The 16,997-nt window shown below is 54.5% G+C and overlaps 1 protein-coding gene across 1 annotated transcript; it reads right to left on the reverse strand.

The window, feature by feature from the left end:
• Positions 1–10,167: 10,167 nt before the first annotated feature.
• JKF63_03942 (uncharacterized protein) lies at positions 10,168–16,017 on the reverse strand (the record flags this gene model as incomplete). Its single annotated transcript, XM_067899938.1, has 1 exon — positions 10,168–16,017. One exon carries the CDS (start codon positions 16,015–16,017, stop codon positions 10,168–10,170), a length of 5,850 nt encoding a protein of 1,949 aa, XP_067755144.1.
• Between the last annotated feature and the right edge of the window lie 980 nt (positions 16,018–16,997).

Consider the following 16,997-nt stretch of genomic DNA (forward strand, 5'->3'; position numbering starts at 1 on the left):
AGAATAAAGTGCAACAGAGGGTCTAACGCCAAAAAAAAACTGCGAAACAGCAAGTTTTCTACGGTGTGTTTGTGTGTGTGTGCGCCTGGTTCCACTTCCCCCCCGCACACCCCGCTTCTATGCCGTGCACGTTAGGCGTGGCACAGAAGGGTTGAGCCACCATCCTCGCGTTGATCTGCTCCGTGCATTCATTCTTGGCTAGGCACTGTACTCGCAAAAAAAAGGGGGGGCGAGAAGAGGAGAGGGGCACCCGATACACAGAAAAGAAGAAAAAGAAGTCTTTGAAGCGAAAATAAAACACAGTTCACATGAGACCGACCCAAATATTGACATGCGGGTGGGTGGAAAGGGGTGAGGTGTGGGGGGGCAGGGAGAGGGGCTGAGAGATTGCACATACAAACAGAAAAAAAAGATCAAGGAAGGAAAGAGAGAAACGAATTATATATGAATATGTATATCTGCATGTCTTGGAGGGGGGGGGGAGACGGTTCTTGTGGGTCGAGGGACCAAAAAAAAAGAAGCGGAAGAAAAAAATAGGCTATCCCCTCCCCCCCCCAAAAAAAAAAATAGATACGGAAGGAAAGAACGGATAGCGGCAGGGGTGGGACATTACCTTTCTCTCTTCGCGGAAGATCAAAGCATGTCACATGGAGGGAGATTTCAAGGCGGATGGAAGAAAAGAGCAGCAGCAGCAGCAGCAGCAAAAACAAAAAGAGAAGTCCAAACAAATTAGCTGGTGTGTGTATATGTGGATATATAAATATATATACATGTACACATAGCCATGTGTACGTGTATGTATGTGTGAATGGGCCAGTACAAAGTTGATTCAGCGCAAAAAAAAATTATTTTTTTGTTGGGGTTTATTTCTCGAAGGAAAAGACGAGAGAGGCGGGCAAGATGAGTGAGGTGAGAACCCCTCATACGCCCCTATCCTCCCATGCCACACACTCACTCTTGTTTTTTTTGTATTTTTTGTCGTGGCGCTTCATTGGATGATTGTTTGATGAACAAAACGTGATGGGGTGGTGGTCTGTATAGGTGAGCTCAGCGAGAGGCACCCACGACTTGTCCACGGTGCCGCATTCCCTTTTTTTTTGTTTTTTGTTTGCGGAAGGGGGAAGGGTGGGGAGGAGAGAAGAGGAGGTGAGCAGTCTTTTTCAAGTCTCGGGGGCTTGTGCTCGCCATGGAGAAAGCAGAGCTCGCCTCCTCCCGAGCGAGCCATGGCTGGATCCCATCTGCAGATGCCCTCCTGTACGCATACGCTGCAGACCTCAGCACGCCAATTGTGCAGTGTCCACTCTCCCCGCCTTCGCGCACGCACACGGTGCAAGGCACTGTGCATAGATGCAATTCAAGGGGGGGGGAGGGGGTGCGTCGGCTCCAGCTACTCTTTCCCCGCCGTCTCCACGCGATCCCAGTTGGGGGAGGGCACCAAACGCGCGTGTCGCATGGACCATCTCAGCATCGCCTCCACGTTCAACGGCTGGCTGCGTGTGAGATAGCTTTTGGGTCCCTCCATCCTTGGTTGTAGCCATTGCCTGCCGGTTTTCGACCGGGCGGGCAACGAGGCGCGTGGCGGCAGCGCGGCCGTCACTCTCACCTGGTGACAGCAGCCACTGAAAGGGTAATGGATGAGGTAGCCGCCGCGCTCGAGCGACACACTTCTGTTGTTCACCACCTCCACCGCCTTTTCATCTGCGGTGGCGCTCCTAGGTTTTCGCCATGGCCGGCGCTCATCAGTGTACACCCTAGGGGTAACGGGCGCTGACACCCATGGGCCGCTGTCTTCCATGCGTCCCACTGCTTGGCTGTGATCTGTCGGCAGGTGAAACCCGAACGTGTCTTGCCGCGACATCGTCGGCTGACTGAGATTCGGGGCGTAGAAGCTCTCTGTGGTTCCAGTGCCGATTACTGTTTGTGACGGCACCGATACGGCATCCCCATACCATGCAGAGTTGTAGAGGTTGTCTCGCTGTAGTGGGAGTCCGGATTCAAAAATAGATGTGAAGGTCACTTTCTCTCCTTGATGGGAGAGTCGCTCCGCCGTGCCACTCGATACGACGCCACAGGAACGCTCACTAGACAGTAGACCGAGTGAAGGCCTAAAAAAAAGGCCGGTTATCCCCGTCGAAGTTCCCGGCAATGCCTTCTGAGGGGCCGTGGCCTCTCCATTACTCTCACTGGTGCCACCATTCCGCTCGTGTGCATTCGTTACCCCGCGACGAGCGCCTTTTGCTGCGGCGTGGGTGTGCGCGACTATCGCACGAAAGTCGTCCGGCTCCAAATCCACCACCCGCCGCAAGCCGTACAACGAGTTCAACGACACCATGCTGTAGTTACTGTCGCAGTTGTCCTCGAGAATGTGGTCTTCGGGATACATCGCGATCGATGACGCCTCTCCGTCCAGCGCCGTGCCGTCGCAGCAGCCATTTGCCGGTTGGGGCAGTTTTTTCTCATCAGAAGCGGCTCCTTGAACGCGCATCGGCTCAGGAGCCGCCGGGGTCACGATGCCCACCTCAGAGACCGACTTTAAACCGTCATCGCTCCCTACACACATATTAGCACCGCGACGTGTGCCCAAGGCCTGGCGTCCAAAAAGCCGTTTTAGAGAGACGAGAGGTCGTCTAGTGTGTTTCACGGAGTGAGTCTGGTGAACGTGACCCCAATGGATCTCGTCCTCCTCCTCTGGGCGTGCGACGTCTTTCGGCCGCGTGCAAGTCACACCCATCCTGCGTACTTTTTTCTGTTTTTTTTATTTCTGGTAGGTGCACGGTCTATCAGTAGAGAGAGTGTGTGTGTGGAGTGGGGGGGGGGGGAATAATGAGTGGAAAGGCGTCAGCGACTTCACGATTGCCTTTGTTTGTGCTCCACTTGTAGTTGAGAACAACCAGATTGGGGTCGGAACACGGCAGAGAGACGCTTGCAGTGTTGTTCTACCCGAGATGAACCACACGATAATTCAAACACACACACACACAAAAAATAAAAACACAGAAGAAAAAATAAGTGTGTATATATTGATAGGTACATATATATGTATGTTGCACTATGTGGGTGACGGGGGCGAGGGAACGGAGGTAAAAAAAAAAAGAAATTCAGGAGGAGTAAAGAGCCGCCCCCTCCCTCCGAAAACAAAAAAAAATTGAATGATAGAAATCGGGGTAAGCAAGCAAAAGGAACACGACATCAACCGATTAGAACCAAAAAATAATAGTAACTAATAATGCCCCCTCCCGCAACAACAACTATCGAACAACGAAAAGAAAAGGAGGGAAGTGGGACCAAAGAGAGAGAGAGAGAGGGAGAGACCTCCTCCCCCACCCGCCCACGTGTGTGTGTGTGTGTGTGTTCTTCTTTTTTTCCTACAGTGAATATCGTATAATATAATAATAATATAATGTGTATATGTATAATGTTTCGGTTGTTGTTGTTCTGTAAGTCTATGTAATTCATCGATCTTCAAAGGAAGGGGGGGTGCGATGGGTAGACGACAACAGAAAGACCGTTATCATTCTTATTTTTTTTTACCTCGACGCGCGTGGAAGACGCACGCGCGCGTCCTCTCACTGGTCGATTTCCAGAGGATTTTTCTTCTCTGTGTCGTTTGTTGTTGCATGCGTGCGCGAGAGACGGTGGGTCGGTGAGGGATGGGAGGGGGGAGTGAGCATCAGGCCACATGAGGAGAGGCGTAGAGGGTTTCAGGGCGGTGGTTTCTTTGCCATAGAGGATGGCCCAACGTCCACCAACCGCCTGACTGGAACGTGCCATGTGTGTTTCGCAAGAGTGCAGAGATTCTGGCACGCGCAATGGCGTTTCCTGACTGAGAAGCCGAGCGCGATTTGCGCATCCAACACACAGCAAACGAGCAGTCGCTCGTAGCGCCTTTGTGGCGTCGTTGTTTGCTTGTCGGCCCGATTCGGTTACACTTTGCTTTCCTTTTGAATGAATGAGAGATAATCGTGCGAGGCGCAGGTGTTTTCGGGTGGAAGGGGGGGACTCGCTTAACGACTGGGGTGTTCTCCCTCCCTCCACTCGGTGGTAGAATGAACAAAAAAAAGAAAAAAAAAAAAAGATGCCGTGGGTGATTCACCAGCGATGCATCTGATCAAGACAATGCTCCCAAGTAGACATCGCTCGAGTACCATCCAGAGAAGTTCTCGGAAGGGATCTACATATGTACGTACACCAATATAAGTGAATATAAAATATATCCGGGAAGAACAATAGCATTATGCTTTGAAAGATCCCAGCAATGCCAGTCCCACGAAAAAAAAAAGAGAGAAGAGGGGGGAGGGGAGGGAGAGAGAGAGAGAGAGGAACGAGGGGGGGGGGCAGTCCCCGGTCTCAGTAGAAAACGGTACGCCTTCTGAAGTGGAGTTAAGTCGGCAAAGAGACACAACGAGAATAGGAACCACCCAGATAGAAAAAAAAAGGGAATGAACAACATTGAAGATCGAGACAAAACATCCAAAAAAAAAACATTCAGTGGTGAAGAGAGGGCCAAAAAAAAATGAAGAGAAGAGCCGGAAGAAAAGAGGGGAGGACGGCGACGACGACTCTGGCTGGTGCATCTGCGTATCGTGGGAGGGGGGTAACGAATAGAAAGTGGATTGGGAGGGAGGAGAGGGAATAAGAAAAAAATGGTGAAGTTCGAGGCCAAACAAAAGGCGAGATGCCGGCAACACACAAAAAAAAACGAAAAATGGACAAGAAAAAAAATACCGGAATGAAAAACAAGTCCCGAATTAAATGCCACCATGGGGTGAAGGGCGTCCGCGGACGTGAGGACTGCACCACCATGACTCGCCATCTTGTCTGTGAGCGTAGACGAGATGGTGGGGGGGGGAAGTAGGTGGGCCATTTTTTAAGGAACAAGAAGATTTATCAGGGCATAGCAATCCCGAGTTGGGGAGCGGGGATGGGGTGGGGATGGGGTGGGGAGTTATCGGTGAGGAAGATGCCCTTATTTTCAAAACTCACCCAGCGAGTGACGCAGGTGTATACATGGGCAATCATCAATGTGTGTGTTTTTTGTCCCCCCCCCTCCCCCCACCTCACCACCACCTCTCCCCTCCCCAGCCTCCTTGACGCTCCAGACAACACATCTGCACACCTTCACATCCTCAATCAAATGCCGAGGCAGAGTTTGTAGTTCAAAGTAACACCAGACGTGGTGAACGAAAACCAATGCTGAGTTGTTTATCCCAGCACCCACTGTATGAGAGATTCTCGAAATCGCGCATGTCAGCCGGTGAGGGCAGGACTCTGTATCCACAGAGATTGGCTGGGAATACGTGGGAGGTGAGCGGACTACTCGGCTTCCTCACAGAACGAGTACCGAGCCCGCGTTTTTCACCACCACCACCACCCCTCTCCCTCTCCCTCTCTGCGTCACCTGCTCGATGAAGAGACAAAGTGGCCAGCTCAAGTGCGTCTCTGTATATGTGCGCGTGTGCACCAAAAAGAAGCGACGCTCAACGAGTGTCGGGTCGACCTCTCACTAGAACTCAAGGCAATTCACGGTTAGAAAAAACTCCTGCCGGCTCCATCGACTTCAGCATATTCTGTCATGTGCGCCTAAGCGTGTCTGTACAGCCCTCTTTCGTGTGAAACAAAGCTTCCGAGTGTTTCTCCCTCCCTCCCCCTTTCAGAAGCAGGAAAGGGGAGAAAGAAAGGAAGGAGGAGGAGGGGGAGGGGCGGGCGGCGATGAATGGGCCGGAGGGAAGAGCGGAGGAGGCACAAAATCCCTGACGTGCGATCCCGAATGTGTGCGGGGTCTTCATCGTCGACACGACACTATAGTCACATGTCAGGTTTTTTTTTGCGCCCGTGATTCAAATCACGGAAACAGAGGGGAAACAAACAAACAAACATCAACATCAACATGAAATGCACCTCAACGTCGTCGACCCCTCTTTGCCTGCTCCACCCTCTCATCCTCTAGTTTTAGGCTCTGCCAATTTGGCGAGTCTACACAGCGCGCATCGCTCAGGCCTATACCAGCCATTGCGGCAAACTCTACAGTGTTCCAACTGCCCCCGTAGAGCGTACAGCCGTTGCGAATGACTGGCTGCAGTTTTGGTTTCTTGGTGTTACTAGAGGGATTTGCATTCGCATGCTCCACCTGTCCTCGTCGCTCCCAGGAACAGGGAGGCTGCAGAGGAAGCGTGTAGTTTTGATAGCCCCGGTTCGGCGAGTGGGAGTAGCGCTGATGATGGTGGTCATGAAACAGCTGCTGGCGCTGCCGCTTTATAACTTGTTGCTGATGCGTTTGTTCTTGCATTCTCAGACCCGGGTGATGTAGGTGGCCCGGATACATATGTGCGTTGCTTTTGCCGTCGATGCAGCGTCGATGTCCCCAGTCGCCCTTGGCAGGCCTGTGTGGAGGTCCCTGCTGCTTTTTTGGCGGCAAACCTCCCGCTGGGGGCACTGCTGTTGCCTGCGGTGGCGGTGCCTTCGGATTTGGAGTGGTCCCAGGGAGGTATCGGGTGTCCAGCGGAGGAGATAGCACAGGTGCCGGTGAGTGCATGTTGCCCTTGTTTTCCATATCAGCGCCGCCACCGTGCACACTACTCGTGTCTGTTTTACTAAGAAGAGAGATGTCGTCGCTGTCGTTTGGGCTGCGTAAGTCATCCCACAACTCACTCATACTCGGGATCAGCAATGCATTGCCATCGGCGTCGTCACTCTCCTCACAGTGCAGACTCTCTGCTGCAGTATCGCAGCTGACGCAGGTCATGGGTGTAGGGCCGTCGGAAGGGGCACTCTGCGGCTGACCCGGCGGCACTGCGCCGGGTTTCCTGGGATCCTGCACACTCGAGGTGCTCCGCAGCCGCACGCGCGGCGCTCTCACGCGGCGCTTTGCCTCCTCCACTTTTTTTTCTACACGAGCGACATACTTCCACAGCGACAGAGCTAGGTCATCCGCACGGCGCAGCTCTGCTGGCTTCATGGCCTGGCTGCGCACGCTGTTTTTCATGCCATCGCCCTGTTGATCGAGAGCAAAACGGACTCCATCAGCAACTTTGAACGCGCTATGCTGTGTAGATACACACACTCCTGCCTGGAGGCTTTCTGGGCCCCTCTCTTCAAGAGCCTTCGAGGTCAAACAACTCGCCTGTCGGTTTCCGCGGTCCGACTTGGAGCTGGGCAGGGAAATCAGGCTTGACTTCTTCACCACTGAATGATTCCAGGGAGTTCGGTTGCAGTAGTCCGTCAACGTCTCGTGGTAGTCGCATGCCGTGATGTCAAAAAGCGATGTGTTGTCGGTTCGGTGATAACCAACGACCTCGCTCGAGTCGCAGGTCTGTGAGGGTGACAGATCCACCGAGTCACCGGAAGCAAGAAGGGCGCGCAGCGTAGGTGGCCGCGGTTGAGCAAGAGTATTACTCTTTTCTCGCCCGCTTTTGATTTGCGTGATCACTAATGGTGGCTTCGTGGCCCCGTCATCACGGACACTGGTGGTCGGTTCTGTTGTCTCGCCCCGAGTTCGACTCTGATGATTAAAAAAAAACATTACATCATCAAAGTATCTCGCGCCCTCCCCTCGACGTGTAACGTAACCTCCGCTCACATGATCACTATCTGTGCTTTTTCTTGGCACTGTCGTAGCGCTTGGCTCACGTGCCGACTTGAGTGCGCGAAACGACAGCGGTGCCACAAGCCTCATGTGCTGCAACGGTCCGGGGTAGCAATGCGGGGAGTCTTCCCTGCCCTGTGGATTCTTTTCGAGATCAAGGGGTTTGAGCGGTGTACAGTTCGCTAGAGGAGGGGTACCACCCGCTACAATTCGATTGATCATCGTATACGCGCCCACGTCTTTTTTCTCAGTGACAGACTTTGGCGGCAACGGCGTTGTGGCTGCAGGAGGAGCAGGCGGCCTGTTGGCTTCTTTGGGCTGTGCATGCTGTTTAGCTTTACACAGCGCGGGCAGATGACGCCTTTGGGCATCCAGTGAACAGAGTGAGAGGGGCTGGCTGCGACCGCCACTCTTTGGCTGCAGTGCACCGAGAGCTTGTAGGCGCTCTAGTGGTGGGTCTGGTGAGGGGGGGTTCAGCGCTGTGCGACCGATAGACAGTAGACGTGTGCCCTGCTTTGCGTGACCCGCGACATGACCATTTATGGGTCGGCCCAGAATCGAGTAGAGGGAAATGTCACGGCTTTCTACAAGGTGCGCAACAGCGCCTTCGCTAGTGGTGGTCTGGGGTCCATCTGCCGCTACACAGAGGGGGTCGGTCGGTTCTTTCACTTGCACCACAGCGACCCGCGCGACGGAGCGGGGGATAAAACTGGAAGCGTTCAGACGTGAGTCAACACCATCATCATCGGTACGGGTCATTTGATTTGGTTTGAGCAGCCTTTCCTTCGTCTTATTCCAGGGGGCGGTCCCGTCGCCATACATTTTGGGTGTCTGCAAGAATGAGGCCTTTTATTAATATTATTATTGTTTGACTGTGTGTGTGTGCAACGCAGCGCGTCTGAGTGACTCGTTTCGAGAGAAATAAAAGAATGGTGAATTCAAAGAATGTGCAGAACACAAGGTTTTCCTCTAAACCCCTCGGCATGTATCACGGGAGGCAGAGGGGGGGGGAGGACAGGGTAAGGCACCAGTTTTGTATGAGGGTACGATACAAACGTAAAACCAAAAAAAAATGTGTCGGCTTTCATGTCCACTACAGGTGAGCCTAGTCAATGAAGCGGAGCGAACTTAAAGGTAAGGGGTGAGGGGGGTGAGGGGAAGGGGGGGCAACACGCTAGTAGGAACCCCTCGGTGTGCGTGAGAGTGAAGTGTTTGTGAGTGTTTGCCGAACCAATGTTGTGTACGCGTTGGGGGGTGGGGTGGGGGTGGGGTGCATGCACGATATACAATGCCGTCTTCTGGTTTTGGGAATTGAGCTTTGGTGTTTGTGACGACATCGAGTCGAGGCGACTTGAATGAGGGAGCCAAAAAGACAGAAGTGGGAAAGTGCAGAGAGGGTTGATGGTGACCACACGCCAGCCGAGAGATCAAAGGAATGCCCTTCCCCCTCCCCTCAAACGTGACAAGACCGTGAACCAGCGTCCAGAGTGACTATACCAAAGGCTCGGAATCTCTCTCCGTGTACTTTAAATAATATAACGGAGAAGAAGCAGAGGGACTCGGTGTGTGATGACTTTCAGGGGGGGGTGGGGTATCATCAAATCCACTCAAACAATAACGCACTTGCTTCTTTTTTATCGGTGCTAAAGGGGGGGAGGGGGGAGGGGGAGGGAGGGGAGGGGGGCGCCGTTTTCACTGTTGTCTTTTCCCCCACCCCCAACGAGAGAAAGGGTTGCGTGTGTGCACGCAAGCTTCAAAAAGCGGCATCACCACCACCATGACACAGACGGACACACCTTGAGGTATATTTTGCCTTTCTCTCTCTCTTCTCCCCTCTCCCCACGCCTTCAATGGGTGAACTCTGTGCGTGCGTGGGTGTGAAGCAATGAGGAGACGAGGAACCTCACGTGACAACACAAATAACGAGAACAGGTGTATCACCTTCCGATTCTTTAAAAATCAAAGCGAGAATAACCGAAGCGGTCTCAAGCACAAATCCAACACCCCAGCAGGGGTTCAGACGAGTTACTGTGCTGGGGTCGCTCCAGTCCACTATCGAGCCCCCCTCCCTCCGCACTCCTTCACCTCCTCCCCTTTGAGAACAAAGTGCCGAGCAAAAACTGCACAGAGCACACGGGTGCTGTCAGTTTTGAGGGGTATCCTTCCCGGCCCCTCTTTCCCTGCAGACATCACGAATACACACACATATATATATATATATATACACACACAAAGAGAGAGAGCGAGAGACGGATGACATAATAATGGGTGCTATAAGGAACGCGCATAAGAAGAACAAGAGAGTACGAACATAATCTAAACCAAACTCATCCATGTACTCGCATATTTTTTTTTGAGGGGGGAAAAAAAGGAAGGGTCCACTAATCCTCCCTCCAAACCGGTTATAAGGTGTGGTGTCGACACAGAAGAGGCCTACAGTAGACGCGGGTGCGTGGGCATGGATATCCTTGGGTGGTTCGGCTCAACAGGCTTCTCAAACGCCAAACAAAACCTGTGTGTGTGTGTGTGTGTGTGTGTGTGTCCGTGGAGCTGTAGCTGTTTTAGCGCGTCAAGGAATATTCTTTTCAGGCCCCAAAGCCGCCATGGGCTTTTTCATAGCGCTGTGCTTCGGTCTCCTGGCGCTTCCATAGTAGCCCACGCCGCGCCCAGCGCGCGAGAAACATGGCGTGCTGCTTTTCCTTTCGACGCCGTTCATTCATATCGCTGCACGTCGAAGCGTTTGGTGAATCCACGTAGGGGACCCCGGAAACGTCAAGGAGTGTGCGGTGTCGCTGGCGTTCCTCACGCTGTACCCGGGACTCGTGCTCGACGCAGAGGCGGTTCTGTCGGGACAAGGGTGGACGCTGACCAAAGCCACGCCGTGGCGCACATGCCATCAGCTCAGAACTCTTGTCAAGGGTGAAGCCCTCCACCGAATCCCTCCGCACCTTTACGTCGCTGCAATCCACCTGGGCAACTTCACTCGTGCTGTTGGTGCTGTCGATGCGTGTCTCAACAACAACAGTGGCCCCCGTCTCCGTGTTCCCACCACAATCCACTGCGACACCTCTCGAGTGATACGGCTCCGTCCACCTGGATCCACGACCGGCAGCAGAAGCGACCGGCATGGAGGGGAAGTTACTCCCAACGTGACTTACTTCCAACCGTGAGTGACCCAACAGCGTAGTGAGGTTTGCACGCTTCGCTTGCACGTCACAGCAGGGGGTCGCCTCGTGCACATTCGCGGTATCCTCTCCGTCTGCTGAGTGCTCTTGTGGTTCCTCTACGGTGGAGAATCGGGCAGGCTGTGTGGGCCCACCAAACAGCTTCATGGTCACGTTTTGAGGCGCCCGCAGCGACTCGTTCCCGAGCCCCTCGTCAGTCGTGGTTACGACAGCCGCGTCACATAGCCGCGGTGCAGGGCGGGGGGGACCGGTCACAGGGCTGCTGCCGGCCATCGCCTCACCCGAGGCGGTGAGACCGTCCAAAACACTTACCTCAGACACTGCAGCGACGATTTGTGGCCTTGTTCTATCCCCTCTAGTCGTGGTATGGTTCGTAGAGTAGTTGCCTGCTGAACGACGCAGTATAGAAGCAGGGGCCATCATCGACGAAGAGATTCGGTGCGGATCTCCGCCACCCTCAGAGCTAGACGGTGCATCTGCACATCCCTCTCTGCTATTTATGTCGCCACGTAGCGAAACATCATCTGGCAAGTTGTGTGAGGACAGATCACCACCCTCGCAAGAGACAGTGAGGGCGGTTACGCGATTCATGCACCGCTCCTTCTCCACGAGCGGCGCAGCAGGGTAGGTCGCATGGCTGCTGCTGCTGCTGCTCTTGCACTGACACGGGGGCTTGAATTCTGTTGGGGCCGCCATGACCGTATTGAGTGGCACTTTGTTACCCCCTAGTTGAGAAGGCTGCTGAGTAAATGTCTTCTCTGAGCCCCCCACCCGCGGCTGAGAAGTGATGCGGTGCAAACCCGTTCCGAGACGCACCACCGCTTCCTTGCTCCGCAAAGGTACCTCAGCGCTGGGCAAGTGGTCTTTGCATTCCTGCCCCATCGGCCGCGTGGCGATGTCGCCCATCTTCTCGAGCGGGGTTGCGGATGCAGGACACGCGATGTTTTGTGACTCGCGAACTGAAGCTTTTTGGATGGGGTTTGCTTTCAAGGTGGTCCTATCAAACCCTCTCGCACGACCCTCGGCATCGGATGGGCGAACCGGTAAGGCCCGACGGGCGCGTTGCTTCGTAACGACTTTGGGGCGCTGATGACGCATTTCCGTAGCACAGCGGCACCCCGGATCCCCAAACGTGCAGGCGATATTGTCCTTCAAGCATGATACCTGGTTGTCAGCGAGGCGTTGAAGGGCCTCCCTCAACTCATTCGGGTCCATGCAAGAGCTGGCTACTTCACCACAGGCAGACAAAAAATCCAATGTCGTCGTATCCTCAGATGTGCAGTTAGTGAGCCGAGACTCTGCTACACCTGCGTGCAATTCATGGTGGGGTCGAGGTGAACTACAGCAGCCCTCTATTATCAACGCCGACGCTTCAACAGCTCCAGGACCGCTCACGGCCATTTCGTGGAGTCTATGGGACTCTGCAAGAGATGTGCCGTCTTCCGTAGGAACGGTCTCTGGGGCACTCGACTCACATTTCTCTGCAGCACACATCTCTTCAGGGTGTGCAGACTCCCCGATAACGGGCTTGACCTCCCCGGCTGCTCCCTCTTCAGAATCTTTCGCTTGCCTTTTCCCCGTTACCACCTCCACAGAGCGCGAACACCCGAGCAGGTTACTGGGCCTCATGACGCTGCCGTACCCGCCACACGACGGTCCGCTTTCCTGTGAAGGGGACTCTACATTCTGGAAAGGATGAGAGGTGGAAGACTTCTTCGAGTGCGTACAACGGTCATCGACTCGGAGTGTGTCGGGACGGTCACTCTCAGCTGCACGTTGCCTCACCTCGGCGCCACACACACCAAGGGAAGCTCCAGGCAAGGAAGTGCAGTGATGTTGAGCGCCGCGAAGAGCACAGGCGCGGTGACGCGGGGTAGAGATTGAGCGTGTGCCGTCCTGAGACACGATGGGCTCCTCGAAACTCTTTCCAGAGGCGCTATACACTCCCCTATGATCGGGAGAGTACTGCACAGGGATTTCGAGGTTTTTGTGGAGAGAAGCAGGACCCTCGTGAACGTGGGAGATTACGTCAGGGGGTGGTGCGCCGAGTTTATCGCCGAATGGGACGCTGGGGCCAGTGAAGTGAGGAGGCTCAAAGGGCGAGGGTTGGTGACTACCGCCCCCACCGATCGTCGAGGCTTCAATGTTGGTAAGGATAAGGCTACCGGGGTTGAGTGTCTCCGTCACAGCGGATGGGGCATGCGACATCGCACGGATATCCGTGATGTGGGAACACCCGCTGGGGCTCGTGAAGCAGTCAGACGTGTTGTTCACCGGTGTAGGATGCGGAGGATTCTCCGCTGCTGGGAGAGCACCGACGCTCGTCTTCGTCCCTGCGCCCCGCGTACAGGGTGCGACGCTCCCCAGCATTCCAGGTTTGGGGGTAGACGAAGCTTGGCCTCCACGTTTGAATTTTGTCGCGCCAGTTGTCGTGGGTGAGAGTGGCTCAAATATTTTGGAGGCGTTGGACACGGGAAGGGCCCTGTCACAGCAACGCGACTTGTTTCTGCCGGTGTGGGTGGACCGCACACCACCGTCACCAGAGGACCCAACGGCGCACGCCTGTCCACGAATAGAGGCGCTGCGTTTCCCGATCGGATGTACGCTATTGCCGGTGCCATCAGTGGTGGTGGCGTCATCTGCAGTGATCAGCGCAACCGTGCCGATGCAGCTCTGCAGGGGACTGCCCGTGCTACAGAGTTTCTCTATGAGGCCCATTGAGTGAGCCGTTTGCAAGTTACTCGGTATTCTGGTGCTGCTCCCTTCACACAGATCGTAACTACGGCTCTGTTGTGAGCACGCAGGTTTTTGGGTTGCCATGGATGCATCTGGTAGCGTCGAGTAGTACTCTGCGGCTACCCTTGTATCACTCAATGAATTCTCCACCACCCTCCCGTACGAGTACGACCGCGGCTCTCGCGGGTTCTTGAGCACCTCTGTTGTTTCACGACCGCACAGGGTCGATTTTACAGCCGCGGTTTTGTCGCCCAGCGGCGCGGAGGGGGGTGCCGCGCAAGGGACGGCTGCCGTGACTCTTGCAGGCTTGTCATCGGTGCCTTGAGGCTCCCTGGGGCTCTTCAGCCCGGTGCACAAGAGAGTGGTCGGCCGTGCTTCGGATGTCTCGTCTTCACGGCAAAATACGGCCGCATCGTTACTGTGACTCACGTGGTTGATGGGTGCATCACACGAGTGTTCGTGACCGACGTAAAAGTTTCCTGTAGACTCCACCACTCTTGAGTTTACTGGAGAAGTGACTCGCTCTTCATCAAGCCTGCATGAGGGCGCACGTGCGCGGCCATCTGCTACACCGAGGATGTTGGATAGACAAGGTATGACCGCACTCGACACATCCATGAGGCCGGGGCTACGATCGACGTGTCTGTGCTCTGTGCGCTGAGCCCGAACGTTTCTTCGCCACTGCGCTTTATCCGCGGCTGATGCGTCGTTTGGGGGAGTCGTTCGCGAGGACACCGGCACAGAGGGGATGCAGTCTGGATCATCTTCTGCTGCTGCTGCTGCTGCTGCTGCTGCACCGTCTTCTCGGGGGGGTATTCTCAAGGCCTCTACGCTCCCTACAGCACCGCTCACCACGCTTAAGGAAGCCGAGCTCGGCGTCAAGTGAAACAGCTCGCAGCACTGGGATTCGTGTGCCTGGAATCCATGACGGCGGTACGCTGTTGCCTTTTCAAGAGATCCAGTGGTGTGGGCCGAGACGGGTGGCATGGGTATGCGGGTTTCCCATATCGAGTTGCCTGGATCAGCATCCCCGGCCGCGTTGTTTTGTGAGGGACCGTCAAAGACGGAGGGCTCCTCCGCTACTGAAAACGACTCGGCCTCGACTACGCAAAAAATGTTATTTGCACGAGCCTCGCGGCTTGTGGCGTCCAATACTACATCCACGACGGGCCGATCCTCTGCCCTTGCTCTCCGCCGATCGAGAATGGCGTGCTCACGGGTGTAGACATGCAACCGTCCGTATAGCAGCGGAGATGCGCTGGGCGAGAAAGAGCGTCTGCCGTGTCCTTTGTGAGACGGTGGAGAAGAGTGACGTGTTACGCTTGCCGTGGGTAGGTCGGATACGTCCAGGAGCTTATCAAAGGCTGGTGTGCGTCGCCGCCGACCCTGCCGATGGACAGGACTGCAATCTGATGCCGTCATTGCCCGTGTCGGGGACGCTGGTGGGGTGATGGTGTAGTGATGCTGTGGATTTTTGCGGTTCCTTTCCTTTGCCTCCCGCCGCACACGCCGAATTTCATTCACGCGAGGCAAGAAGGAAGGTATGGTGGACGTCGTGTTCCCTGTTTGGTCAGACCGTGGTGTGTTGGCCGCAGACCGCAGTACAGCCACGTACTTTGTCGCTGCCCTTTCACCGAACTTGTCGCGGAGAAGGTACCAGGCCAGGATAGGAAGGATACGCTTGTTGAACGGGGCCGTCGTGAGGAGCGAGCGCTTTCGGATGGCCTCCAGCTCAAGGAGCACATCCTCCTCTGAGAACACATTCTTCTCCAAGAGGTCGGCCAGCACAGACAAGTGGGTGTTCGAGCGCGCTACTGAGCTCATGTCTTTGTGGTCACCCTTGCCGAACACTTCTTCCGTGCCCTGTCTGTTCAGCTGTGTGGCACTCGATGGCTCGCTCAACACAATTCTGCACTCCTGCGGGGAGCTGCCCCGAGTTCTCAGGGAGAAGAGGTTGGGCGAAGGCTGAGCTAAATCTTTGCAAGGGGGCTTGGAGATCGGAAAGGCAGCGTACTCTGGGTCCGCCTGGGAACTGTCTCCAGGCAAGCGCGTCGTGGCTGTGTGGACTTTCTGTGAGACTGGAGAAGTAGGTGTGCACCGCCTCTCAGCAAGTGATTCTCCAGGCTTCTGGGTGTCCTCCACATCTGGCACATGATCGACTGTGTGTGCACCGTTCATGTCACACCGAGCGGTGTGGGTGAGCATCATCTCGTGGACAGATGCAGCCGCAATAGCGGCCTTGAAGTTGCATGAGGAGCTCTGCTGACGGCTTCCAGTACCGTGACTCGCTGTGTACTCCTCTGAAGATACGCGGTACACTGGAAATGGTGAGATTTGAGAGGCACACGACCGCGCGTCTGTATCCTCTGCTGAACTCACCTCCATATTTAACATTTTGCTCGGGCTGATGGTGAGGGATATCGCCTCAGGGAGGGTTTTGGGTTGCAGAGGCGGTGTCGATCCCGCCAACGTCCCAGCTGTGACTGTGCTCGCATGAGGGGTGACGGAGGACATGGTGGATCGGTGAGGTGATGATGATGATGAGAAAGGGGGGGAGGGGAGGGGGCGGGACAAGGGTAGCTGAGTAGTTAGTAAGCACGATAGGAGAAGAAAGAGAAACGAGCCTCTGCGTCGAAGAAGTGAAGCGCACTTGAAAAAGGGGGAGACCAGAAAAAGTAAAAAAAATCTTGATAAAGGCGAGGGGGGTCGTCACGTAGAAATCGTGATCTAAACCGAGACCAGGGAGTGGAGAGGGGGAGGGCACTCTGTACGGAGGAGATGGTTGTGCACAGGTGGTTGTGTGGTGGTCGGTTGGCTAGTGAATTGAATGCCCAGAACACCCCGTTGATTTTCCCTCCTACTCTTCTCCCCCCCCCAAAAAAAAAACAAGATGAGCAAAACAAAAAAGAGAAAAAGTGGAAAAGACAGGGGAGAATATGTGCACACACCGGCAACAAAAAAAAAAGAGTCGGACAGGAGGGGGGCAAAAAAAAAAAGAAATACACAAGGATAAAGTCTAAAACGGTATGTAGAACTCAAAAAAAAAAGATGTGCGCGTGAGGGTATGGGGGGTGGGGTGGGGCGGTATCTCCCGCTTGTGGTCCGTGCGGCCTTTGCGCCTTTTTGAGCGACTCCTGCAAGAAAGGGCGAGAGAGAGAGAGAGAGAGAGAGAGATCAGGAGCGTCGTACTCTTTAGTGGTGGGAAAATGTAATCGTGTCTATGGAGGAGGAGCAGTTGACTAAATATATGAGAGAAAGGAGTCCAATAATGAAGAATATAAGAATATTTATATATATAGAGAGAGGTGTGCTGTGCCCTTCTAACGAGGATGTGAGAGATGCCCTGGGTGGACACTTTTGGGATCGTGAGCTGCCCTCCTTTCGTGTTTGCTGGTCGGTAGAAACAAAAGAAAAGGGGGGAGCCAGAACAACAGAGTTGCTTCACGTGTGAAGGGAGGAGTGGAAGGAAACCCCGAGAAGGTAGATAAAGGAAT

The sequence above is a fragment of the Porcisia hertigi genome, chromosome 31 (genome assembly GCF_017918235.1).
Source record: "Porcisia hertigi strain C119 chromosome 31, whole genome shotgun sequence".
Classification (NCBI taxonomy): Eukaryota; Euglenozoa; class Kinetoplastea; order Trypanosomatida; family Trypanosomatidae; genus Porcisia; species Porcisia hertigi.